At 39.7% G+C, this 27,833-nt stretch overlaps 1 protein-coding gene across 1 annotated transcript; it reads left to right on the top strand.

Moving 5' to 3' along the window:
* The first annotated feature begins 18 nt into the window (after positions 1-18).
* Positions 19-27,833, top strand: DENND3 (DENN domain containing 3). The gene is made up of 23 exons (XM_088534895.1): positions 19-102; positions 3,995-4,271; positions 4,589-4,704; positions 5,175-5,314; positions 8,910-9,021; positions 9,683-9,802; positions 10,026-10,244; positions 10,729-10,850; positions 11,295-11,450; positions 13,773-13,869; positions 16,266-16,369; positions 16,658-16,839; positions 17,420-17,941; positions 18,864-19,126; positions 19,680-19,850; positions 20,429-20,558; positions 20,918-21,025; positions 22,601-22,740; positions 23,388-23,548; positions 24,694-24,827; positions 25,892-26,007; positions 26,677-26,814; positions 27,532-27,833. The coding sequence occupies exons 1-23, from the start codon at positions 19-21 to the stop codon at positions 27,730-27,732; spliced, it is 3,813 nt and encodes a 1,270-aa protein (XP_088391021.1). The 3' UTR covers positions 27,733-27,833.

The raw sequence follows: 27,833 nt of genomic DNA, 5'->3' as shown, positions 1-27,833 counted from the left end.
CGGAGCCGCTGCCGTGCCATGGAGGACGTGCTGCCCTCGGGCCTGCTGGAGATCTGCCTGCTGGTCGGCGTGCCCGGCGAGAGGCTGCGGGCGCTCCTGCAGGTGAGCCGGGGGGGCGGCCTCGGACCCGCCGTCCCTGCTGCGGCCGTTTAACGGCTCCCGGTCACTCCGCGCGCGGCGGCGGCTCTGCCCTCACGGGGCTTTAACCTGGGTCCGAGCTCGCTGAGCTCCCTGCTTCGGTAAATCTGCTGTCTTGCCTTGTCGCTGCCGTCTGGTAGCGCAGAAATGCTTTAAAAGCTGTTTAAGTCCCGCTGATTTCACAGGAGATACCAGCAAAGTAAGGTAAGTCTCTGGAGGCTTTAAGTAGACGTAAACTTTTTATGACGAGTTGAGCTGAGGTGAGCAGTAACATTAGGTAAGTGAAAGCCAGCGAGATGCTTGAGCAGTGCGTAGCCTTCCCTGGGTTATATCTCATTGCCCACCTTCTGGTGTGGGAGAAAAGTTAAAGAGAGGATCAAAACCTGGTGGTTTTTATCCTTGGGACAGCAAAAATGGTTAAATCCCTTTTCTGGGATTGCCCTGGTAGTCAAATTTGGCCCAACCTGCTCAGTTCAGGTAAGTTAGAAGGTGGTGATTTGGCTTCTGTTTTGAACTGTTTTATAATTTGTTTACAACAATCAGTATCCCAGTGAATTAACATTGAATGTCCTATCCTGGGCTGTATTATAAAGAGCAGCAGGTCTCTTTAGGGCTCTCTGCCTCCTCCTGCTCCCACGGCTTTCGGTTGAACTCAGATTTGGTGACACACCCCAGTGACATTTGATAACAAAGATCTTTGTAAGAATAATTGCTGCTTGCTTGCTTGGGATCTAGCACTGGCAGAGTCATAATTGGTATCGACTAAGTGTAATTCAGCTTATGTAATGTCACTCACGTACGGATTCAGATTCGGGAAGTAGTCGGGCCATAAAAGTCACCACCCGCCTGTTTTGAAATCGGTGTGTATGTGTTCTTGCAACATCTGCTTGAGAAGCAAACGTAAAACCATGTGCTTTCTATCTTTTTCTGTATGCTCCAAGCCTCACTGATTATAAATGGGAAATTGGCCCCAAAAGATGGAAAACTGTTCTGCTCATGTTACCTGTTTTGAATTCATTCTCTGCTCCAGATAGCAAATGTGTTGGAAATGAAAATAATCTCTGAGCGTGTTAGTGTTACTGTAGTCACATCACTGCAAGCTGTTGCACTACAGTGATTTTTAGTCTTAGGGCAAGTTTGTAGTTATTTATTTATTTATTTATTTATTATCACATACTTTTCCTTCCAAGCACTAGTTGTGTGAGAAAATGGTGACATATAGTTTGTGTCCAGTTTTGGCAAATGAGGCCTAATGATATTTACAGATAAGAGAGCAAGGTAAAGAAGGTGAAAGAGATTGAAAGCTTGGCCATGGAAGCATGTTGTGCACAGAAAATTCTCTTGCGCTATGGAACAATGAAGTCAGTGGGAATGGGATATTTAAACCACTCCCAAAGCAGAAAAAGAGGTATCTGGCTGACCTGTTGCCAATGTGGATTCCAGGAAGAGGAACCAAGACACATGGTTTTGTAGGGAAGCTCAGGAAACTTGTAGGTCTTTCATATGCCCTTTTTCCCCCAAGCTGCCCTTGTTGCATGTAAGCTATCTGCTGTCCTCAGATCTCCCAGTGGCTCCATCACTGCACTCTGTATCTACCACAGTCAGCAGTGCAGTTCTTGTCTCATCCAACATCTGTGTCTGGTTTTCTGACCTTGATATTTTTGTAACCGCTAAACCTTTTTTTTTTTTTTTTTTTCTGTAATAGTCCACTGGAAATGAGCTGTCATACTGTGCACGTTGTGATCAAACATTAGTCAGCAGCGGGCACTTGTGGCAGTGAAAACCAACCACATATTGGCCTGTGTTATCAGGAACCTAGCAAGCAGGTGAGAGAAGTGATTATTCCCGTTTGCTCAGTATTCCTGAGGCACACTGGGAATACTGTCCATGTTTTGGGCATCCTGATATAGAAAAACTCCTGATGAACTGGGAGGCCAAGAGAAAGAGCCCCAGATACCTGATGGCTAGAGAACATGTTGGAGAAGGGGCAACTGAGGGAACCTGGAGAGGAGAATGCTAAAAGGAGATCTAATTGCAATTTTCATTACTTAAAAACGATGTGGAAGCTTATAGAGATGACAGCCCCTTCTTAGTGGTGGAAGGGCAAGAGGTTATAAGCTTCACCACAGAAATTGTAGGATATTAGGAAAAAAAAAATATCCAGAGAGTGATTAAGCATTAGCACAGGTTCCCCAAGGAGGCTTTTACATCTCCTTCTTGAGAGATTTTTGAAACTTGCCTGGGTGAGGCCCGGAGCAACCTGATCTAACTCTGAAATTATCACTGCTTTGAGTAAGGGCTTGGACTAAAGGACTCTGGAGGTCCCTTCTAACCAGCCTTTTCTGAAACTTTTTAATATTCCCTGCCAAATTGTTCCTAAAAGAGTAACTTCTTTTCTGATGTCTTAAATTAAAATAACTGTTTTTTTTCAGTGATGGGGAGAAGAGAATGAGATGATGGGTAACAAATAGTTGAGTTCAATTCCATGCTGTGCTTTCAGCACCTTGCTGCTTGTTTGAGTCTAAAATAATGTGCTCACTGTAGCCAGTCTGTTATCTGTGTCCCATATGGCACATAGAATATGATCACTCACTTTTTGGCATCCTGTGAAATTACAGGGAAGAAAAGGCATTAGTGTTTGTGAGGAAAGTCTGCTTCAAGAACATTTGATAATAAAAAGCAACAGTTGGAAGAGAAGTGAAGAAGTGACAGTGGAAGCAGAGAATGTAGAATGTTCAAAGAGTAACAGAGGCAAGTGAAGATTGTTCTGTGATGGTTCATCCTGTTCCCCTGCTTTGGCCATGGAAGTTGATATGAGCCGACTCGAATGCTGATAAGTGGGTCAGTGGGTTAGCAACAGCGCTGGCAATGCTGTTCTGTAACAAAGTTGGACTACAACAGAAGTATTAAGCGCCAAGACATCAAGGACCTGCTCTTTTTGAGGCTGTTACACTGGGAGGCCATTAAATTGCTGGCTGTTTTCCAGCCTTTGTAGCGAAGTGCAAGTCAGAGTTTGTCTTGTCAAAGAAACTTTGTATTAAACCCTCTGCAGGGCCAATCTGCCAATAAAGAGTGCTGCTGTTCAAGGAGGTCTGTGTTTTTCTTGCTTAACAGCCCAGGGCTGAATATTAATTCTTATTTTTTTTCAGTGTTTAGCAGCATGTTTTTTTGGGAGTGATCATGCTGGATTTATCTCTGTTCCCAGTTTCTTCAGCTGAAACAGATGTCAGCTGCCAATGAAGGAAAATGATGCTTGAAACTCCTACCTTGTGGAGATATGGCACTGAGTATCCCAAATTACAACATGCTTTTAAAAAGCTATTGTTATCTTTTAAATAACCCAATGGATACTTATCTTTTTTTTTTTTTTTTGTGTGTGTGTGTGTGTGAAATAGCAAGCACTTTTAGCATAGTACTACTTGACAAAGCTGCCTTTTATGGAATTTTGTAATTTCATACAATTATGCAAACATTCTCATGGCCTTGTATTTTACAGCTTACTAATACTGTTTATTATGATACTTTTTTTTGTTGTTACTGCATGGACTTTCTCAGTTGCCTTATAAAGTTAAAATATTGTCTCGTGAAACTTTTTTTGTAAATCTTATTCTGAATAAACATGTAGTTTCTTCTAAAATTGAACAAAGGCTTATCTAGGGAGTTCAGCTTTCTCTCCTTGTTTTCATAGATTTATTGCCAGGTTTCTCTTACTACCAGTTTTTTCTTTTAGATAAAATTTATGCTTAATAATTTTAGGGTTAGTGAGCAAACAGGAACAGTTTAAAAAAATTAACAGGAGTATCAACAAACATGTGTTAATATGTGTGTATATATATGTATATGTGTATTTTTATAGGGTACTCAGAGGAAACCGAAAAGCCTCCCTCCTCTTGATCCAGAAGTTCTCTCTGTATTTGTGCCTCCATTTATCAGTAAAGATGATATTCAGATGATTAATACAAGTAGTAATAACTTGAATAAAAGTAAACGTCGGTCCTTCCGAAAGAAGAAAGAGAGACCAAAGATTGAAAATGTGAAGAGTCTCAATGGGGACCAGAAAGCAGCTGATACTGAAGAAATCACTGTTCCAAAGGACATTGATCTTATTGGATTGCCACAGCTGTGCTTCCCAGGTACTGTGGGATTCTGTCTTCTTACTGAGAACATTTGATTGTTATTTTTTAGAGATAGATTTAAAAAGGCCCATCTGTGGTAATTTTCCATTTAAAATGCGAAATTATTATGTAATGCTTTGGCTGCTTCAGTAAAGATGTGGCTTACAACCTTCATATAATAGCTCTTAGATTAAGTGATTATATACATGTATTTTAATTTCTTAAAATAAGACATGTCTCTTGAAATGAAGTGGAAATGTGCAGTACTTGTCTAATCTTTTTCAAATGGCTGTCACTATATGTGTAGTTATAAAAATCTTCTGCTTTAATTTCAGGAGGGCTTTATATAACTTCTGAATCAAAAGAAGACCACATCCATTTCCTGGTCTTCACAGATGTCTGCGGTAACAGAACATATGGTGTCGTTGCACAGTACTGCCAGCCTATACAAGTATGTTACTTGACTTATGCTCTTATTAAAACACATTAAAAGATATAAAACACGCTGAGAATAACAGCAAATTTAATTTCTGTTAACGTAGTTAACAATTCTATTTTTATGTTAGGAATAGAGAACAAACTGTGGTTTTTATTGGCATGTTTATTTAATGCCATGCTGATCCAGTGTACTTGGGAACAACTGCTATGGATTTCAAGTGGGAGTTTTGACATAATTTTTGAAGGGCAGGCTTTAGCCCTTGGGCATGTTTTTAGTTCTAAATGTTTGTATGATGGTTGCATGCTGTGTTCTTTTATGCTAAAGATTTTTTTATATATATATATATAGAAGTCTGGAATATGCTGGGTTTTTTTTTTTTTTTTTCTCAAGATCTTGGATATCATATCCCTTATGTTCTCCTGAAAATACCAGCTATAAATTTGTGATTAACATCAACACATTAATCTGTAGTTTTCTTGTAGGATGGGTGGATTTCTCCAAATGGGCCGGCCCAGTGGGATTCTGTGCAGACTGGGAAAACGTTTGGCTATTTTGTACCGTCTGCCATTTGTGTTATATCCAGATATCCTTATTTCAATGCCCTCAAGGACTGCCTGTCTTGGTAAGAATCACTTTCATTTGTATTTTGCATTATGTGTGTGATAAGTGCATGATGGTAAAACTGGACTTAAAATTAAGTTAAGGTGGCAGGAGATGTGAGCAAAGGAAGGGAGAAATGTCATGTGAATGTTACCTAGACAGAAAGAAAAGGTAGATTGTAAGTATCAAGGAAAATTCATTTGCCTTCTTTCAAAGTGGATTAAAATCTCCTTGCACCAGAGGGCCTGTCTTTACACATTTGACTGTCTTTATACAGTCGACTATTATGCTGTAAAAGCATAATGTGCTTTTACAGGCCTTCTATTGTCCAAATAAACTGCTTCCAAACTGCCGAGCTCAGGGCTATTTCCTGGGTCACAGCCTGACTCTGTACCAGGGTGACATCTGAGCACTCATTTCCCTACCTCATGTATCTGTTTCTCCCTAGGCTGAGGGCTGTGGTGCTCACTGGTGCTCTCTGGTTTTAGTGAGGAGAGTCCTGGTGCACAGCAGCACCTTCCTACTGAAAAGTTCAAATATTACCATTTTTTTTCTTTAAAGTGACCAAAAACTCAGCTGGAGCAAACACACTGCTGACATTCATGCTAAGGCTACTCTCATTTTCAAAGCCTTAAGAAATGTTTAATGTGGAAAATGGGCTTAGACGTGATGGAAACTAGTCGTTTATAAGTTTGTGCATGCATGTGCAACTTGGTAAAATAAAAAGGAAATGTGTGTCTCCTGTCCAGATCTCTTTCTTACTTTTTAAGTTTAAGTTTGAGACGTTATTAGCCCTTGGTGTTGCAGCAGCTGATTCATTGCTGCTTTTGTAAGTCTCACACCTCCAGCAAGCGCTAATCTGTAGGTGTAATTGTTGGAGTTACATAGCTGAGCCCCTGTGGGAGCAAAACTTTAAATCGTTTTGCCTTAAGGTACTTTGCCTTTATATACAGTCTCTATAATAAGATTCATGCTTCTTTTATGCTGCGAACTTAATCACTTTGGGGGTTTATGGTGCACTAGCTTTCCCCTGGGTAGGAAATGGCACAGCTTGAGCTTTGGAGCAGCGGTGCCCGTTGCTGGTTTATATAGTGAACTCATAAGTGAGTCATTTCTTTGAAATGAGACATTTCTGAACTGGAAGAATTTCTGGCAGGCAACTTGTGAACAGATTTTAAGGCCACTGAGAGGTGGGAGCGTGTTCCGGAAAAGCAAGGAAAATTCTAGAGGTTACGAAAACATTTCAGTGTATGTTGTATTTAGTCAGAGCAAGACAAGAACTAGCTTGAAAGAAACCTGGAGGTGGAATCAGCTCTCTTGAGGTGCAAATGTCTGCCTCGGGGTGGGTATTTTAACGGTCATGATTAAGCATCTCTGCTTTGATCATCCATAATCGGTTTGCACTTACTCAAAATGATAGCCTCTGAGCCAAATGCTGTGGGTGGCTTTTCCTTTGAGCCAAATCTGTAATGGTTAGTAACGGGGGTTCAAATTTATCAATAATGTACCTGCTAAGTTCTAGATAACTTATAAATATGTGGATAATTAGAGGACATCTGTACAGTAAAACCCTTCTGTGTTAGTAGTGTGTCCTGGTCGTGTAACAGGGGAATCTGTTATACAAGTGCACAGCTCTCCTCCATCCATGATAGCAGCTGTAACTGGCTCTGAGCTTAAAGACTTGGTCAGAATATATTTAAGTGAAAGGAGCGGGGAGGATAATGACAAAACTGTTTTGAGCTTTCGCATTTCCTGCTGTACTGCAAACTCAGCAGATAATGTTTACGTGTTATTTTTTATGTATGTATGTATTTATTTTAAAGTCGTTATCACATTTTTTTTCTTGGATACCGTTTGATAAGTTTGGAATGCCTGCCCTTATTTTTTGTGTGTATATGTGAACAAAGTGCAGAATAAATTTTACTTTGCCAGAATAAATTTAAGTGGGAGGAGAGGAAGGGGTGGGGCGGCAGCATTTTTATTTGTTTTGGTTACATTATGTTTTTTTTTCTCTTCCATGTGGCACAAAGCAGTTAGCTACTGGGATGTGTGGTTGATCTGGCTCGAATACAAGCAACTATAATAAATAAGACTGTGGGGCTGCCTTTTGGGGATAGTACACTATGTAGTTGGTGGTTCTTCACCTTTTTGAAACCTAACAAAGTTTTAGTCTTGTTTTTCTGTAAGCTGGAAAGGGTATTAGTGGTTTTTTTTTTTTTTTTTTTTTTTTTTTTTTTTTTTTTTTCCCAGAGATCTTAGGTGTAATCAGGGGGCAATGGATTAAAAACCTAATTAATTAAATTCTTCAATTGAGAAGGAGTATGCCCTTGAATAATAACAATTTCAACAGAAGTCTTAAAACCTTGGTATGCTTCAGTGCTGTTTTGTGTGTTGCTTAAACTGATTTATCATTCTGCAAGTCTGAGGACTCACAGATCTGAGGTAGTAGACTTGAAGCTACCTATTCCTAGTGCATAGCTCTTTCCTAATGCAAATTACTGAGGAAAAATGTTATTTGTGATACTGTAGGCCTGATATTGAAGTAGCTTCTGAAGGGGCTCTGCTTCCACTCAGGATCGTGTTGTAGCTGAAACTTTCATATTTTTCTAGAATTCTGGAAAAAGCACAGCTTGTTTTTTTTCAGGACCTGCAGCGAACAGGACTGCTCATAAATGGGATAGTACTTGTTTAAGAGAATCATCCAAAGTAATTTATCAACCTGAGCATTCCCCGATAAATATCATGTTTCTAACCTTTTTCAAATGGCGGAGTGTAGTAGAAAACACAATTGAGAATTAACTGAGACAAAACTAAGATACAGAGGCCAGGTCAAACTATAAATGCTTTAAGCTGCCTCTAACCACAGGGAGAGCTTTCAAACTTCTATTGGAATGATGAAAATCTTCTGTGTCACTACTAACGTGTCAATTAATTATAAAATTACAAAAAGAGCCATTCTTAGGTGTTCTTGCTTTCTGCAAAGTTTTTCTGTAGACAGTTAATAGAGGCAATGGAGAGTTTGTAAACTTCTTAGCTTCCTGCTTGAGCATTTCACAGATTACTTCATTTCTAACATCAGACTTTTGCAGTGCTGAGCTGTCAGCTGCTATTAGGTAGCGTTATGGACACAGTGAACTGATTAAGAAGCTCTTGCTGTCCCTTCTGTACAGCTACTGCTTGTTTGGTGCTTAATTTAAAAATTCTGTAAGAAAAAACATCTGCTCCCTGCTCACCCTGGTGTCTGATGTTAGGGGAGATCTCATGAAACTGTTGCAGCTGTGAGTGTGTTGCACTCAGAGCAACATCTACACAATGCTTCATCTAGCTACATTCCACCTAATGTCTCTTTTGCCGCCATGCAGCCCTCTGTGCTAGATTCATCCCCGATATATAAATAATAAAAGCAATATTTTATGCACAAAAAAACACTTGAAATGTGCTTTTGTGGCTCTGTTTAATGCTGCTGCTGTGCTGAAAGCATCTAGTAAATTAGAAATTAATTAGCTGGAATAATAACTTCATTGCTCACAACAATCCTTTTAGTTCTAGGTTATCAGAAAAAAAGTTCTTGTTTGCATGTAAATATTAATAAATAATTTGCTGTAATTTACTTTCAGCTTACTAGTGCAACTGCGACCTGTTAAGAATTTTGATGTGGATGAGCATATAAAAGAATTTGCAGCAAAGTTATTTTTAATACCTAGTCCTCCTCCAGGACCACTCCACTTGGTAATTACCGATGCTGAATTTCTTAATTACTTCAACGTTATGTGTTGTAAAGTACTGGAATGCTGTTTTCTGTAATTTGGAGAAAGTCCTTCGCTGTCAGCTTAAGAGATTTTACCCACTGGCATAAAATTGATGTTAAAACCTATGCTCTGAAAATAAAAGCTCTGTGTTATTAGCAGATCAAATAATGATGTCTACAGGGTGCAGGCTTGCATCTTGACATAGCAATTGGTTATTCTGTTTAGTTTTTACTATCCAGTGCAGAGTTTTTTGTTCAGACTCTCATTTTTAGTTTGGATTTTATTAATACTTGGATTTCTCAATTATATTTGTACATATAAATCCCACTATTTTGCTATGCTTATGGAAAGTGGGTTTTATAACTCCGTTTAAAGGATATTTCATTATTTTTGTAGGCTTTATTTGCCAAACAAGATATGATAATGAAAGGAAACAAAGTCCATGTTAATCTTTTAGAACTAGTTCTAATGTTTTTTAATATTTCTCTAGCCTCTCTTCCATTTTTCTGCAGTATGCAAATACCTGTCTCTCTGCTGTCAAGTAATCTGAATGTTTTGTAGATGAAACTAAAGTTATGAATACAATATATTGTGAGACCACTTTCATTAAAGTAGTAAATGGAAAACATCTGTTATAACAGGTATTTAATATGAAACCGCTTCAAATAATAATTCCTTCACGAGAGGATCCAGACAGTCCAATTATTGACCTGGATCTTCATCTTCCGTTGCTGTGTTTCAAGCCAGAGCAGGTTCTGCAGGTAAAATCAGCTAACAAATACTTTAAAATGGGTTTGATATTGACAATTCTCTCAATTTCAACTTTCATCTGTGATTAATTTTACAAGAATTTCCTAAGTGGACATTACTTCTGTTTATGAATATGTGAGGCTTAGTTTCACTCACAGATAAAACATCTGTATATTTTATTTTCTAGGTCTAACTCTTAAGAAAGTTAAACATCTTTTATTCTGTTACTTCCAGATTATGACCTGCATTTTAACTGAGCAGAGAATTGTTTTCTTCTCTTCTGACTGGGCCCTGCTGACACTCGTGGCTGAATGCTTTATGTTATACCTCCATCCTCTTCAGTGGCAACACACTTTTGTGCCTATTCTCTCTCGTCAAATGCTGGATTTTGTAATGGCCCCAACATCTTTTCTTATGGGATGTCATACTGATCATTTTGAAGAAGTTAGCACGGTATGTCACAGAATATTACTATTCTTGCTGTTCCCTTGCAGTACTTTTGTGGCCCCCTTGCTTCTTTCAGGTGCACCCTAAAATCTGTTTTTGTCATGTGAGCCTGTAAGAAGTGAAGAAATTAAAACACTATAGATGTGACTGCCGTCTTATTAGAAAAAGCTTATTGCTGTAACCCTTGGTTTTCTTTTGTTTCCTGGATAATATATTCCTGAATTCTGTGAGTTCAGCTTTTGCTCTGGCTTCAAAAACCCTGCTTGCATGTAGTTTTTGTATGAACAGCTTCCCCTGAAATCACGGAGTTTACTTTTATTCAGAATGGTCTGTTGGATGATTTATGTGCCTTTTCCAGGCATGTGGATTAAGAATTGAGCATAAGTTTAGAAATACTCTTACATTCATGTCTAGGGAGTATGTAAAGACAGAATAGATGCTTTTACAACAGAAGTATATCTCTAACTATTCTATTTGCATTCATTAAAAGGAGGCTGAAGATTTAATTCTAATCAATATTGATAATGGGGAAATTACACATTCAAAAATTCCTGAGGAGGAGCCTGAAATTCCAGATGTTCCATCACAAGCAGCAGAAACTTTCATAAAAAGGTAAAAAGAAGCTGCAGCTGTGTCTATCGTAGTGCATATCCTAGTCTATAAGTTTTATTTATTATTATTATTATTATTTAATTATATAGAAAATGTTATATTTGATGACAAATTTAACATGACTTTTAATTCATATACAGAAAACTGTAATCATTATTCTGCAGTATCAATAACGCTGCTTTCTTTTTAGTTACAGATGGAGATTTTTCTCAGAGCTTTTCAGTTGTTTTATACAAAGGACTTAATGCCCTATGATCTATCTATGTGCACTAGTAAGAATGAAGAGTTATTTCTGCCACGCTTGTAAATCAGTTTTTGTACTTTCTCGAGTAGAAAGGTGTTGAGATCTTTAAGACATTTTTTGTTTCTTTGTAAGAAGTGACAGGAAAGAAGGAAAAAATGGTCTTAGCATGTCATTTTGATAATTTCCTCCTTTTTGTGTAGAGTGAAGGGTCTTCAATTGCATTATGATCTAGAGCTCTGCCATCTTGGTGCCAGCACAGATCTTGGTGAACTCCAGATGCGTAGAAGGGCTTGGCAGCAGAAACTCAACAGTGAAGTTCAGCAGACTACTTTGCAGTTAATTGTTAATATCTTCAGGTAAGAGGTGCAGTATTGTGGATTATTTATTTATTCATTTTTTAATTGCATGAGCCCGTGGTACTTGTTAAGATGAACACTTCCACTGTCACTGAAAATACTGTTGTTTTGGCTTACTTCATAGATACCTTGTAAATGTCTTAAGTTTTGCGAGGGAATACGAGAAGGAGGTTCTGCTAGCCTGCCAGAATATCAGTAACTAACATATTCAGGTGCTTATTCACTGCCCGAACAGCTCTGTTTAATCCATTTCAGTTCTGAATTTAGATGTCTCTTCTATGAAGAATCCAGTAAGAAAAGTTTAACCCTTGTATCTTGATAGGAGTTTAAGGTTCAGTCTGTGTATTTATTTGTATCCAGTAAATGCTGCCTTGTTCACTCATGCTAGAGAAAAATTAATTCAATCTGGGAGAAGGCAGGAGAGCTGACAGCAGGATTGGGTGAACAGAAGACCTGGGCATATTTTGGCTAGCTGAACAAATGCTGAGAAGGGATGAGGGATGTGAAGGAGAGATGATGAAAATGGGATATTTTGCACTGAGGAGAAATGATTTGATTGCCTAGTTGGCAGACAGTGCTGAGAGTCTTGCTGCTTTGTTGTGACTCTCCTCTGATATCCACAGCTTGTGATTCGGTGAGTGATCTCTGTAGTTAACCAGCATGGTTGTTGCTCTCAGATGTGTGTTGTGAGCTGCTGTGTAAGGCACAAAAAAGGGAGAAGAGGAGTAAGGGGAAAAAAATAGTAAATAAGTGATTTTAAGCGTGTTGCACTCCGTAAGTACATAAGGAATTGATGGGTTCCTTAGATAAGGAATTAGATGGCTTAGATAAGGAATTGATAGCATTTGATAACATCTGATAAATTCTAATTTGGTTTCATGTATTGTCTTTAACACAATATTGTAAAATTGTGCAAGAGCAAGTTCCGTTTTGCTAGAACATTTCCCAAGTACCAGTGTAACCAAAGCTGCCCCACGCCTCTCCTCCCTTGGAATGCTCCAGCTGTGCTAATTTTCCTGGTTCTTAACATAATCTAAGGTATTGATACCTGTAGTGGATTTCATCTTAGCAGAACAGACTGCAAATCCTGCTTTAATTTGCTTGTATTTGGTGAGGAAATGATAATGTGGCAGGGAATTCCTTCAAAAAAGTATAGAGAAAGAATCAGTTTGCACTTGCTTCATCTCTTTTTGCCCAGATCTTAAAGTACTCAGCCATAAACCTCTTTCTGCAGTTTTCTGTGGTTTGCATCAGCTTCTGAATGGTTCACATGAATGTTTCCTAGGCTTTTGAGGCTGAATATGTTGGGTTAATTTAAATAGTCTGAATACCAGGTCTTTGCAAACCTGCTCTTTCACTGAATCAGCTTAGGGAGTGTTTGTACCCATAGCTGGGACCTCAGGGAGGGCAATAAATGCTGAGCATGGAGGAAATGACAGACTGCACAGCTGGATCTGGAAAATGAAATATATTCACAACCTGATGTGTTGCCTTCGTGGGATTTGGTGCATTTCTTTGTTTGACAACAATATGTTTCAGATAAAGATGAGCAGAAATGAGTTTTGCTACTAACACCTTGAACCCTTTAACACACAAAACACTTGGCTACAAAAAAACGAACAGATGCCCTGCTCTCTAAGGGATAGTAACATGTTTTGCAAAAGGGATGGTTCTTGCTTTCTTTCTCCTTTCCTTCAAACTTTCTCTTTTCTTTTTTTTTTCAGCATTGTCTCTTCTGTCTTCTAACACTCTTATCCACCAGAGTACAGGAGTGAAGGAAAGTAAATCTCTCTTCATGCAGTTGTGCTGCCAGTTGCTATTGCCTTCAGTGAAGCAATTGTAGTAGTTTTTTTTCGTGTGCCAGTGTTCATGATCAAAACAAACTTATGATAAATTACGTAGAATGATGTGTTTGTACTAGCTACTATTTTTCTGAACCTGTATGGCTTGATAAACTGTTATAGGCCTATATTTTTATGGAAGATAAGTTCTGTATAGGCCTTTTGTTGGGTCTCTGCATAGATGTGAGCTTCCCCTGTTGTACTTGCATTCAAATCTTATTTTGCCATCTTTTTTTTCCACATATGAATAGGTGAAATAATGTACAATAAGTAAGAGGAACCTTGATTTTAACCACTTGCGTGTATCTAGGTTAAAAAACTTTCTTTTTTTCACTATGTCTGCCAGCTATTGCTTTATGAGCAGAGTTTAAGAGGGCAACAAGAAATGCTATACGTTGTAATATTTTGTATGGACATTAGGACTGCTGCTTCAGAACTTGCTTATAAATCTCCCAACATATTTATTTATTTGTGTCTTCAGGGAAGTGAAAGACCATCTAAATTATGAACACAGAGTGTTTAACAGTGAAGAATTTCTGAAAACAAGGGCGATGGGAGACCAGCCATTTTACAGAAAGGTAAATTGTGTTCAATATATTTTAATTCTCTATTACAAAACTGTATTTTAAGGATTAATGCTAAAAATTAACGGAACGGCCATGATGTGGCCTGTCTGTTATTAGCAAACTGCCAGCTTTCAGAAGACGCCTTACCAAATTAATTTTGGTTATTGTAAACAGAATATTAGTGTTTTGGAGAGCAAGATATTAAGTAATTTCAGAGCAAATGAGATGTAATTCCTCCTGGGTGAACTCAACGTACAGCAGATGGTCAGTAAAGCCTCAGCAGTGGGGGTTGATGCTGCCTGTTGGGCTGCAGGCCAGGAGCTTGCAGTGAAATCACCCTGCCCGCATGGAGCACGGGAACTGGCCTGTGTTGGGTGGTAGAAGGTAGGTTGTAAGGCCCTTTAGTTCTTTCTTAGCACTCCTATCAGCTCTGCTTATTAGGTGTTTATGTGAGCTTAGAAATCTGTGGGTGTGGAGTTCTGTACCAGCCTTGAGCCCCTCTTGTTCCTGCAGTATCAGCTCAATCCTTCTATTTGCCTAAGCCTGATCTGGGTCCTCTGCTGAAGCTCCCTGAGGACTCAGGTTTTTGTCCGACATAGTTTTTACAGAGATATGTGGTGTTTTTTTTTTTTTTTTTTTTTTTTTTTTTTTTTTTTTACAAAAGATGGAGGTCTGTTTTCCTTAGAAACACTGACAGCATCACTGCGAAATGAGGAGGTAGCTTTGATATCCTCATTAAACTGAGAGTGACCTATCACCAGGCTGCAGGACTTGTAGCTTTTTTCCATTATTTTGGTTTAAGGCTGTGTCACTGAGCATCAAAGATTGGAGACCCTGGGGATAGAAAGGAGAGGGTGGGAGAACAGAGGAAGGAAAGGGACAGGAGAAGGAAAAAAAGGTGAAGAATGCATGGAATCCTCTGCAAGCATCTTGTGTTAGGGTATCTTGCCCGTGAGCGTGGAAGTTGCCATTCACATTTGCTGAATTATTGCTAGGTGTTTGAGAAACAGAATTTTAAAGCTTCACCAAGGTTTGTAACACTAGCAAACTTCTTTAAAACAAACAAATGAACTTACTAAACTACTAAATAACCTAGTGGTAGGATGGCTTTAAATGGAGGAACTCTTAACAGTGTCTAGGATTATATTAAAGGAACTCAAGTCATTAGAAAAGACTATTTTTCAGTTCCTGCAGCTTCTCACCTCCCTTGCATACAACTGCCAACAGAGGCTGCCATCTAGAGGGGAAGTGTTTAAAGGCAGGAATCTTAGTGCTTTCATAAATGGCATTTTATGGAATACATTGCAAATGGGAAGATGCATCCTCAGTAAGAGTGGCCTGTGTATTGGAAAAGTGTCTCCAATCACTTCAGAGTAAAAAAAGATTACCTATGAATTTTCCTCATTTAAAAAATACATTCCTGTATTTTAAAACATTATTGTAATTCACTAATGTCTGGTCCATGTAAGGGAATGTTTTTGTTTTGTGTTTTTTTGCCTATGATAAACTCCAAAACCAATAGGAATAATTTAGGCAAGCTTCTGGGATATAGCAATTAAAAAAAAAAGTCATTTTTATTAGTCAAATATATGACTTAGTGTTAGTAATTTTGTAAAGGCTGGATATAACATAAAATAAGTTGCCTGTCTTCATGTTTAATACTCTCTCCTAATGCCATTGTATTGCATTTTGTTTTCTGAATAGAGGAATTGGAATTGTTTCATTATCAAACATTACTAAGAGATCTGTTGTACTAAAAACATTTATGAAATATGCATATTATGTCGCCCCAAATTCTCATTTTCCACTTATTTGGTTATTTCAAAGGAGGGAGAATGTAGGTTGTGGATTTTTTGTTTTGTTTTGTTTGGTGTTTCTTGTGGTTTCCTCAGTCCTAAAAATAGTAATTGGACCTTTCAGAAATTATCTGTGGGTGACACCAAGGTAATTACTACAGCAGGAATTATTTTGGGGGTTATTGAGGGAGGAAAAAAAGAGGTGATTTGTTTTTCTTTTCTGTTTCGTGGCATAATGCATTAGTTTAAAAGTACCACAAATGTTGTATTGCAAACCATAGACATCATTAGCATTGCTTAGTCATAGCCAGCAAATATCAAGTTTAAAAAAACAAACAAACAAAACTTTTACGTAGAAACTCTTATTTTTGCTTTTCTTTGGAAGGTAGTTGGAGATCACTATTTGTCATTAAGCAAATATAACATTACAGAGTGGGAATGTTGGCTGAGGCAGTGTTTCTTTTGCTGGAGATTTCAACTACGTTGATTTTTGTGATTACTAAATTTGACACCCTCAGCTTTGCATAGGTAAAGATAATAAAAATGAGGAAAACGTGCCAATAAGAACAACCCTTGTAAATGATCCACAGTTAACTTGGGTTTCTCTTGCAGGTTTTGGAGACCTACATGTTTCACTCTTTTCTTAAAGCCCGTCTGAACAGGAAGATGGATGCTTTTGCTCGGCTTGAGCTAAGTACCCAGTCTGAGGAGGATAGGTAAAGATTTTTTCACTTCTTATTCTGATTTTGAGTCTTCTTCCATTTAAAAATAGCACTGGAGTCGAAAGGAGTTTTATTACTATTAGATCAGGTCGCCAGTGAATAAAATTATGACTTATTAGTATGTTGGTAAGCTCTTGTAAAAGGGTGGTAGCAACATGTCCAGCCATGACTGTAGAATCACGTAAATTGATACGATAATAAAAATATAGCAATGTAGTATGTGTATATACCAAATTCTAGTGTTTTCTAACTAGTTACATATTTTTAAATTATTTTCTTCAGATTAAACTTGATGTTTGACAGCCCCAGGAGACTGACTATGGAGAAAATGGCTTCGAAGAGGTTTAATCCCCAGTACCTGATCAGCAGGCGCATGGTAATCAGCATGCCTAATCTGCAAGATATCAAGCTGCCCCAAGGCCCTACTAGAAATTCCTCCCTTCGGCAACTAGAAACAAGCCCTGGTAAGGGAAGAACACTTTTAACAAACAAAGAGATTTTTCTGTTGATATGGGTGACACCATTGAATGATTTCTGCAGAAACAGTGTCAGATGCAAGAATGAACGTGTGATCTGTTGCGTTTTGAGTTGGTCCTGTCTGTGCTTCTCCCTGCATGTTATTACATCAATTTGAAGCCTGCTGTTCTGTTTTGTGGTGCTGCACAAATCTGAACACTCCCAGGAGGCCTGGCACTCTAGAACTGCTTCCTGAGTCAATAATCATGTTCAGTCCTTTCCTACTTTAAAGCCAGCACAAAACTGGACATAAAAATAGGCTATGGTTAAACTCCGTTCCACAAAGCAAGCCCCGCAGAAGTCATGGATGTTGTAGTACTTCTGAGAATAAGTCAGAATAGGGAATATTTTGATAAGGACGATACACCTAAATATGTATTTCTGTCCCTAGCACAACTGTAATCTTGAATGTCATACATTGTAACTGCATATTGCTGTCTTGCGGATTTTTTTCTTGTTTATAATACTGATGCTTGGTGAAGATACTCGCACTGTTTACACTAATCAGTGTATTCTTTTTCCTTCTAGCTGTGAAAATGCCCTCCAAATCAGTTAGTACATTCAAAATCCCAGAAATTCACTTTCCTCTGATATGCCAGTGTGTCCAATCCTACTATGCAGACTTCTTCAACCATCTCAGCAAAGCTATAAATACTTTACCACCTGATAACTCAGCGTTGCTGGCAAGGTACTTCTACCTCCGGGGACTTATTAGCTTGATGCAAGGCAAGCTACTAAATGCACTTTCCGACTTTCAGAATCTAGATAAAACAGACTTAAGAATTTTCCCTACTGATCTCGTAAGAAAAATTGTGGAAACGATGCCTCCTCCTGAACGTTCCCAGGCAGAGCGCAAACCCGAGCTGAAGAAGCTGATAAGTCGCATGATGGAAAAACAAAGAGAAATTGCGAAAATAGACGATCACGTGAAAAACTTTGAATTGCCAAAAACACACATGCAATTGGATGATTTTGTGAAGCGAATCCAGGAATCTGGGATTGTCAAAGATATAGGCACCATACATAGGTTATTTGATGCCTTAACAGTGGGTGAGTAGAAAACGCATATTTTGAATGAATGTCTCTGCTGATACAAAGACAATTTTGAACTTTGGCGGAGGAGAGATTTAATATATACGTGAATTGTTGGATCTATGTCCACAATAAGGACAAGAGATCTGCTTATGTATAGAAATGCACAATTCAACTTCTTGGGCTATGTGAGTGGGAGGGCTTTGCAAGCTGATGGTGTGCAGGTCTCTTTTGGCTTGGATTGTGAGCAAAGTGAATATAGAGAAGTCCCAATTGCTAATGAAAAAAACATATTTGTGTTGTAAAATATAAGTAATATGCCGAGGTAGTATTTTTAAAAGAATAAACTAGCAGAACCAGAAAAAACAGAGTAGCTAAGGTTTAAATGGCCCTCGTAGCAAAAGGGGAGATAATGTTTGTATTTGAGAGAACTTTCTCCTTTCCTAAATGTGGTTTGAGTCTTGCACAACTAGAGTGCTTTTATAAAATTCTCTTTGCTTTTCTATCTCTAGCTTTTATCCCAGATTGGTGAATGTGTAATGTAATAGCATTCAGTAGAATAAAGAACTGGAAAAGCATAATGAAAAGCATTCAACTTAGTGAGGAAGTACAAATTATTTCCTATCATCTCTCTGGATTTGCCACTGCTTTTGTAGAGGAGGGTGGAAGGGAGAATGTTGGATGAAGAGGAGTTTTGTGTCTCAAGTGTCTTTGGAGGGTGGGGACCTCTTGTAGTTTGTGCTTTAATTTTGTGCTTTAATGTTTATGCACATTTGTGTGTAACGTTTAAGTTTGTGCTTTAGTGTCTAAACATTTAAATTTGTGCTTTAATGTTTACGCTTTAATTTCTTACATACAAAATTTGGAACCTAGTGTCTTAAAACTTTCTGTTTAAATCTGCCTCATAGTTTCAGATAGTAAATAAGTCTAACTTTTCTAGGACATCAGAAACAAATTGATCCTGAAACCTTCAGAGATTTCTACAACTACTGGAAAGAAACTGAAGCAGAAGCTCAAGCAGTTAATCTGCCACCTGCAGTAATAGAGCGCCTGGATAAAAACGAATGTGTCTACAAGTTATCCTGCTCCGTAAAAACCAACTACGGCGTGGGGAAAATAGCCCTGACCCAAAAGCGCTTGTTTCTCTTGACTGAAGGAGGACGTCCTGGCTATGTCCAGATTGCAGCTTTCAGGGATATAGAGGTGAGTGTAAATTAACTTCCCTTGTGTGATTTGGATGAGAGACAAGCCCCATTCTGCCAGAATATCTGCCTCTCAGATTGTTTCAGCATAGATTGTAGGAAACACTTAGAAAGTCAACAACTTAAAAGTGGTTAAATTGCTAAGTCGTTGGACCAAGAGTTTCAGGGTTGACCTGTCTGCTGGGTGCTAAAATGACACAGAATAAAAAAAAAACTAGTGATTGTAACCTCTAGATTTATAGAAATGCAAAACATTGGAAATACGATATAGATTTGGAGACAATTGACAGCACAAGTGCTAAGGAAGCTTGTTTGGCTACAGGGTCAGCTAACTAGGCTGTTTGTGCTGCTTAGCAAGGTCTGTGCCATGTTTCATAAATCCTAATGAGCAACCACCTCTGCTTAATGGTGTGAAGGGATAATTGGAATAATTAGAAATTTAAATTTTAGGAATGAAGTCGTCCTGTGGGATGGGTACTGCATCTTCCCTGTGGTTATATCTTACATGTTCCTTACTGTTTTTTTTTTTTTCTCCTTTCTTTCTGTGTTCCTAGGATGTTAAAAGCACAACTGTAGCCTTCCTTCTTTTGAGAATACCCACTCTGAGGATTAAAACAATCTCTAAAAAAGAAGTCTTTGAAGCTAACCTTAAAACTGAGTGTGATCTCTGGTACCTGATAGTGAAAGAAATGTGGGCTGGCAAGAAAATGGCAGATGATCACAAGGTATAAATACGGAAATTTCTAACTGCAAAAAAAAAATGAAGTGTGTCTCTAAATTCATGGAACAGTCTTGGAAATTCTAAGTTTCGGCAAAAAATAGCTATGTAAAAATACATATTTTGCCATTGTTTTTAAGTATAAAATATCTGGACACGAGAAAGTGGAATTGCATTAAACATATAGCATGTGTTTTGTCATCTGCTAGCCTTGATTTTGTTTAGGTGCTAGTTTATAAAATATTTTCTTAGCTTTCATTTCCAATGTGAGAATAGTGATCCTAAAAGCAAAGTGGGAAAACTAAGCAAGAGGAAACATGTGCTACATTTGGCGAGATTTTGCCACGCCGACACCTTGGTGGCCATAGATCCTGTTAATGAACAAAGCAAAATATTTTCCCCTGCCCCAGAAACCTCAGGGAAAGGGGATCATGCAGAAGAGCAGGGTTTCCATCTGCAGCTAGCGTGGATGATGCTTCAGAAACTGGCTAGTGAGTGCTCGTGCTAGGCATGATACACATCACGATTATATGTATTAAAAGAGGGGGTGGAATAGATAAACTACATTAAGACTTTTGTCTCTAGGATCCTCAGTACATTCAGCAAGCCCTGACAAATGTTCTCCTGATGGATGCTGTGGTTGGTGCCCTGCAGTCTTCCAAAACCATCTATGCAGCCTCCAAACTGTCTTATTTTGACAGGATGAAAAATGAAGGTCAGTGACGCAGCAGTGCCACAGTGCCTGCTGTTGTTGCATCATCTGTCTCGGCTTCTTCCTGTTTTATATCCCATTTTTTCAAATGGGTGTCTGTAGAAATATAACAAGATGCCAGCGTGCTTGCACTTTCACAGATGTTATTTCTTAAGTAGCAATAATAGAAAGCTTAGTTCGTTCTTCTGTGAAGTAGAAGCCCAGGTGCTGTGTCTCATACTCAGGCAGGGTTAATGACAGAAGAAAAGAAAAGCATCTATTGCGAATAAATGGTGCAGACTTCTTCTGTCTTTTATAGAATTATATTTCAGGCTTAGCTTGACACTGTCTTGGAATTCATGACTTTTAAAAATCTATTTTAGTGCCTATGATGGTCCCCAAAACAACTTCAGAAACACTAAAACACAAGATCAACCCCTCAGCTGGTGAGATGTTTCCACAGGCAGTAGATGTCTTACTTTATACACCAGGTAAGGTGATTTATTCCTTCTTTTACATTAGCCCTGTTCTAATTAGCCTATAAAGCCTGTTAGCTCCTAACACCTGGCATTATGATTTTACCAATTTTGTTCATTCCAGCACGTTGTGCATAGAACACCAAAACAAAATCATTTGAAAAGGACAATAATAGCATAAATTTAGACACTCCAAAGCTTAGCTTTCACTGTTTCGTCTTCCTGTTTGTATGTGCCTTATTATAGACTTCAATTAGGTGTTAATTAATGTACTCTCTTCCTGTTAAGACTTCTGCCTTATTCATAGAGCAGGATGGATGATGCTGGACTCTGGAAGAGTATTTGTAGTTAGGTTTTTTCTATCTTCCCCTATTTCTTTGGGAGACTTTGCTTCACCCACATTGCAGGGATAAAAAGTACCACACTTTGAAATCCCAGGATCATTGCGGCGGGATGGGGGGAGAGGGAGGGCGGTGGAACCAACAAAAAAAAAAACACTTAAGGCTTCTCATTTTTGGATGCTTAATTTGGGATGTCTTGGAACAGCTGTATCTGATATATCTGAATCTGGCACTTCTGTCTTCAAGCACAAGTCTCACTTGCATCTCGGATCTGGCATCTAGAAAATGAGGAGCGTGCAGTTAGTACATCCATGAGAAATATGGGATCAAATAGGAATTCTGCTTCAGATACACTAAGATCCCACTGGAGATCTTAACTTCTGCCTCGCTTCCACGTATTTGGCTAAAAAATGAAGCAGGGACCTTAGCAATACAAGCAATACAGGGGCCCTTAGCCGCAAAATCCTGTTTCATTAGTTTCCAGGGCAGATCTACAAAGCACACTAAATCTAGTAGTGGGTCTGAGGGGACCTAGTTTGTGGATCATCCATTTAAATAAAAATCCCCATGTCCCCGAAGCTGTGTCCAATGCATGTGAATTTAGGCAGCAGAGATAATATTAATTCTGAATATTCCCGGGTGGTTCCTCTTCATCTTAAACCCTGCATTTACTTCTGACTCATCTAGGCCCTGGCTTTTTCTTTGCCAGCTTGCTTAGAATAAGCGAATGCACTTTGGGACATGCCCTTAAAAGTTCCCATTTTCAGGCAATTTGAGAGCAAAGTGGAAAGTAAATTCCAGAGTGAAGAACTTGGGCAGGAGTGACTTGTGGGGTTTTATTAGTGCCTTTTTTTTTTTTTTTTTTTTTCAAATGAGTCTTTCAAGCAGATTTCTCATGATGAGCAGTTAGAGTGAATGGATTTATCAGCTGCATTTTATAGGATCTGCAATGCCAGGTGGCTAAACACTTGCAGCCACCAATGGAAAAGATGCTCTGCTTTGAATGACCTCGGGGTTGAGATGAAGCCATCAGGTGCACACAACAACTAGATGAGAAGGAGCACAGGTTCATGGGGAGAACTGTTTCCCATTAATATCTGGTGCTGTAAGTTCCAGGATTCAGACACAGTTCACCAGGAAGATGCTCAGTGTCATAATCATTTCTCCGTGTGTTGCCAAATGTGCTGACAACACTGACTTGGGGGGTTTTATTTCTGTCTTCTCTCACCCATCTCTGCTTCCTTTTTAGGGCATCTTGACCCTTCAGAAAGGCCTGTCAATGCTCATCCAAAACTATGGTGTGCTTTAAGTGAGGGGAAAGTGGTGGTCTTTGATGCATCTACCTGGTCTATTCAACAGCACTGTTTCAAAATGGGCAGCTCTAAACTGGTAAGACTGACGTGTGCATCGTGACTACTGCTTTGACATGATGTTTCAGTTCCTATAGCTTGCACGGCGTCCAAATCACGGGCTTGACCTCATTGTGAGCCTTATTCCTTAAAATTTGTGGAAAGACATTTGGGTTTTCCTAGCTGGAGTTGATCCGGAGAAATGAAGAGCCTTGAGAAAAAGGGAAAGGGGAAACTGTGAATTTATAGCGAAACAAGGGAAGGTCACTGTGAAGCCAGCAGAGGAGAAGGAGAAGCATTTGCTTAAGCATTGCTTCTGACTGGAGGAAAAAAATGTGTGTTTATATCAGAGGGGTAGGGCAGCTTCCAATCCATAAGAGAAATGCACAAGTGGATGTGGTTTCTCCTGACTCCTTCACAGCACTTACTTTGAGCCAGGAAATAAAACTTAGAGTCGGTTGCAAAGATACACTGTTAATCCTGTTCTAATGAAGGATGGGCTGGGCAGAGAGATCCATCCTCTTCCTTTATTTATGGAGCAGAACAAAGCGTGGAGCAAAATAATAGAGTCTTGATTTCTTACATCTTAATATAGCCTTTTTCCCCATATTATGCTACAGGCTATTATTATTATTATTGCTTCTAGGTTGAGCTTAATCCTGTTTTATTATTATTTTTTCTCTGCAGACTTGTATGGTAATGATAGAACAAAGTCAAGTGTGGATCGGTTCTCAAGACTCCTTTATTTATATAATTAACACCCACAGTATGTCCTGTAATAAGCAACTAAATGATCATCGCTCTGATGTTACAGACATCATTGTAGAGAAGAAGAATGGAATACCCAGGTATATCAAAATGCAACATTTTCTTTGTAGAAATGCATACACAAGCAAGTGTGGAAGGCACCTGTCCCACTGGAGGAGCTGGGAACAGTAGGAAAATTCTTGTGTAGTTAAATAAAAACCACTTTGTGCAGCTAGAACAATATTCACAGCCTGGAGAATTTAGCATAGAGCAGAGAATCAGTTGAAGCTCCAAGTGCCACAGCATGATGCTTTATTCGAAATGAAGGCAGAGTGTTAATTGTTGTTCAAGGGAAAACTAGCCCATAAATGAAACCAGTGTCTGACTTTCCAAGATGTGGGAGCAATTTTAACAGGGGGTACATACCCTGCTAATATAAGTCTTCATTTGCCCAGTGTGGTGGCTCTCATGTTGTATATGGTAAACTAAAAAAAAATTAAAAATACTAAAAGGATTTTTTCCTGAAGTGCATTGGAGCAGAGAGGAAAGAGGAATGATGTTTTGGACAAAGGTGAGAGCAGCTGGGAATTGGCAGCATGCACCTGTGGATCAGCACAGATGCAGTTTAAAGCCCACTTCGTTTTTCTGTTTTGAGCACATTTTTGACTAGATTTTTCCAGGATATTCTGGTTTAGCCTGCGTGTTTGTAGAGGAAATCTTCTCAGCTGAAGAAAGCAAAGTGCCAAGAGCATGTGGAGTAACGTGGTTTGTTTCCTCGGGTGCAATAGCAGTGAAGAACGGTGTTGGGATAAATTTGGTGCTACCCTGAAAGAGAAAATCCCCCAGGCACCAGCACTGAGGAGGACAGTTCTGATAAGCAAAGTACCTACCTGAGATACATCTGCCTCTAGGCAGCTGTTTTTAGAAAATGGTGAGGGGATTTAAATCCTGCACTACAGTCACGATGCTCCCAGGATGGATGAGCTCATGTCTGTCGACCCTGGTCTCCTTTCAAAGGACTGAACCAGGCTGGTTGTTTGCTATTAGGTCACAATGGTGTTGGGCCCTGCAGCCTTTTGGGTTTCAATCCATTTTCTTTTGGAAGTCATTCCATCTTGCAGTCTGAGAAATGCAGGTTGCTACTTTGGCTTGGTGTAAAACGTGCCGTGCTGCAAGTGGCAGTTTCTGCTATGTGTAACTCTTGTTCTGAACACGATTTTTTTTTTTTTTGTATCTGTGCCAACAGTGAGGCGTACTCGTGCAGCTTAGATGGGACAGTGATTGCCTGGAACATCAGCACTCTGAAAGTCAACCGTGCCTTTCAGCTGCCCTGCCAAAATCTCACGTCTCTCAGACTTCATAATGGTCAACTGTGGTGCTGTAAGTCCCTCAAACAATTAAAAAAATGCATCTTTACATATTATATCTTTGTTAGAAAAAGTGCAGTACATGAATTCCAAACTGATTGCTGTGTAAGTGACCAGTTTTTCTCCTGTTCTCTACTCTTCCCATTCCCTATGTATCCAAAACACTCGCCTAGGTGCCTAGGTGGGATCTCCACTGAAGTATGAGGTAGGCTTGCATGTGCTGCACTTGCTGCATGCTGTGACCTTTGGCAGCACTACATTGGTGGGACCTGCACTGGAGGGCTCTGTAAATTGGGGTGGAAAGTTTTGCAAAGCCCTTTGAAGTCCTTGGCAAACTCTAGAGGGGTGATAACAGCTGGAAACTGGGCCACGTGTTTCACACAACTGTAGGGTATCAGTTTGACTTGATAATCTCTAAATCTGCATTTTAACCTCTTCTAGAAACCTGCTATCCACTCTGTAGGGATTTGATTGACCAAAAGAAGCTTTTTGTCAGTATATAGATTCTTCTTGAAGCTGTTTCCTAAATCATTACTGACTGGAGAAATTGCTCTAATACTTAGCAGTACTGTCACATACACCAGAGCCTTGAGTAAAGTGTGTGTGCGTGTAATATATAAATGTATGTGTGTGTATATATATATATATAAATTCCTAGTCCTGCTGCAGGCAGTCGTGATGCTGCCGTTCTTTCAACGGGGTCAGGATTCAGTCCTGTAACTTTGTTGTACAGACCCTTGGTCTCAGTTCTGGAGACAAAAATAATTAATTGTCAACTTGAGAACCAGAATATGAGATTTAACTTTAAAGAAGTTGTCTCTTTTCCTCTTGTTGGTATTGGGCTCTACACTGGTGAGTAGGTGCTGCAGAAAAGTAGCCAACATGTGGATGAAAACAGAGCAGACTTAAGGACTGGATATTGTGAGAAGCAACATGAAGCACATTTAAGACGTTTCTGCTCACTGAGAAATTAAATAATTGTTAGATACCCCATTTATGCTGTATTTTCCCCCAGGGCTCGTGTAGGTGGAGGAAGTAGGCACTACTGCAACTAACACTTGATGTTTAATATTGAAGGTACTGGAAGCTGCATATTCGTAGTGTCAACTCAAGAATTTCGACCGCACATGAAAATTGAGCATAACCTGAGGGATGTGTGTTCGTGTCTTCTCTGTTTCCAGCTGTTTCCTGAGGTATTAAATTGAAACTGTTAACTTGCTCTGGAGGAAGTGGGACTGTGGGGCATTGCCAACAGCTCTGCGTTCTGCTGTTACTGCAAATGCTTCTCATAAGTACTTGCTCACAGCAGAGCTAAACCTAAAGGGATCTCAGCTCTGGGGAGGCCACACCTGGAGTCTTGGGGGCATTTCTGGGCTCCCGAGTACAAGAGGGACGTGGAGCTTCTAGAGGGTCCAGCAGAGAGCGACAAAGATGGTTAAGGGACTGGAACATCTATCGTATGAGGCAAGACTAAGTGAGCTGGGCCTGTTTAGCCTGGAGAAGAGAAGATTGAGAGGAGATTTGATCAACGTGTTCAAGTACCTGAGGGGTGAATGTAGGGAGGATGGGGCCAAACTCTTCTGGGTGGTGGACAAGGGATAACAGGTAAAAGTTCAAACCCAGGAAGTTCCATCTCCATGTGAGGAAGAACTTTCCTGTGAGGGTGACAGAGCGCTGGAACAGGCTGCCCAGAGAGGTTGTGGAGTCTCCTTCTCTGGAGATCTTCAAAACCTGCTTGGATGCCACCCTGTGCCACGTGCTCTGGGTGTCCCTGCTGGAACAGGGGGGTTGGACTAGGTGATCTCTAGAGGTCCCTTCCAACCTCAACCATTCTGTGATTCTGTGATCTTTTTTTGTCTCAGAGAGATGAAGTGTGGGCATCTTACTCGGGAAGCAGTGACTTATATATTTGGAACACCAGAGATCTTGCAAGTGCCCCTCAAAAGATTCCTCTTCAAGATTGTGCTGAGATTACTTGCATGATAAAAGTTAAAGATGAGGTGAGTGATACTTGGACTCTTTCTACTTGTTGTGGAATTCATTAAAAAAGGGCAATGAACTATTTGTTTTGCAGCTCTCTCGGGCCATCATTAGTTAGCTGCTTTACTGGGTGCTTCCATCTGGACTGATCTGAATCATGAATTTGTCTCTGAAATCAGAGAATCTAATGACAGCCCGAAACAACTGGCTGCTCCAAGTACCTGACAAGCATGGAGAGCCAAAACCCTCATTAGTAGTTCATGTGCGGTGACTTTCATTAGCCAGGGACATTTCCAGGGAACTGCATAAACCAACAGTTTAGGTCTCTTGATGTTTAATCTCTGGGGTCCCAAGACCAAGCCCTGCAAAGGTCAATAGACAACCAATAAATGCAGATTATCCAGCCCATTTCAGGGGTGACCTTTTCCTTGTTCAGTCACCACGTGCTTAACTTGCTAAAAGGAGCCAACAGCCTCACTAGGAGTCTGGTGTCCCCATCGAATTGGCCCCAGCCTGTGTAACAGCAGCTGTGCTACCATGTGGGACAGGTTTAGGGGTAATTTACAAGAAAATAGCCAATATGTATTGGGAAAAGAATTTCTTACCATGGATGTGACGCTGAACTACTCACCAGAGCTTGATACCGTTTGCCAGCTTGGACACTTGAACGCCTGTTTAGACTGTGCCCTAGACTGCAATGTGAGGAATAATTCTGTTGTTTTCCTGTTTCCCCCCAGATGTGGATCGGCAGCAGGGGAAGGTCCCAGGGCAAGATCAAAGGGAAGATCTACGTGGTCAGCGCCGAGAAGAAGAGCGTGGAGAAGGAGCTGGTGGGTCACGCCGACACCGTGCGGGCGCTCTGCTCCGCCGAGGACCGCTACGTCCTCAGCGGCTCCGGGAAGGAGGAAGGGAAAATTGCCATCTGGAAAGTCGAATAGTTAAGCCAGGAAAAATACGGACACCTTTGCTGGCAGAAGAGAAGTCCTTGGGCTTCGCCTGGTCCAGTTTCCCGCCTGTATTTCAACCACCCTCAGTGTTA

The sequence above is a fragment of the Tinamus guttatus genome, unplaced genomic scaffold, assembly GCF_059628265.1.
Source record: "Tinamus guttatus ecotype Peru unplaced genomic scaffold, ASM5962826v1 Tinamus_guttatus_pri_ptg000038l, whole genome shotgun sequence".
Classification (NCBI taxonomy): domain Eukaryota; kingdom Metazoa; phylum Chordata; class Aves; order Tinamiformes; family Tinamidae; genus Tinamus; species Tinamus guttatus.
The sequence above is the reverse complement of the archived record's forward strand: the minus strand, read 5'-3'. Positions and strand labels throughout refer to the sequence as shown.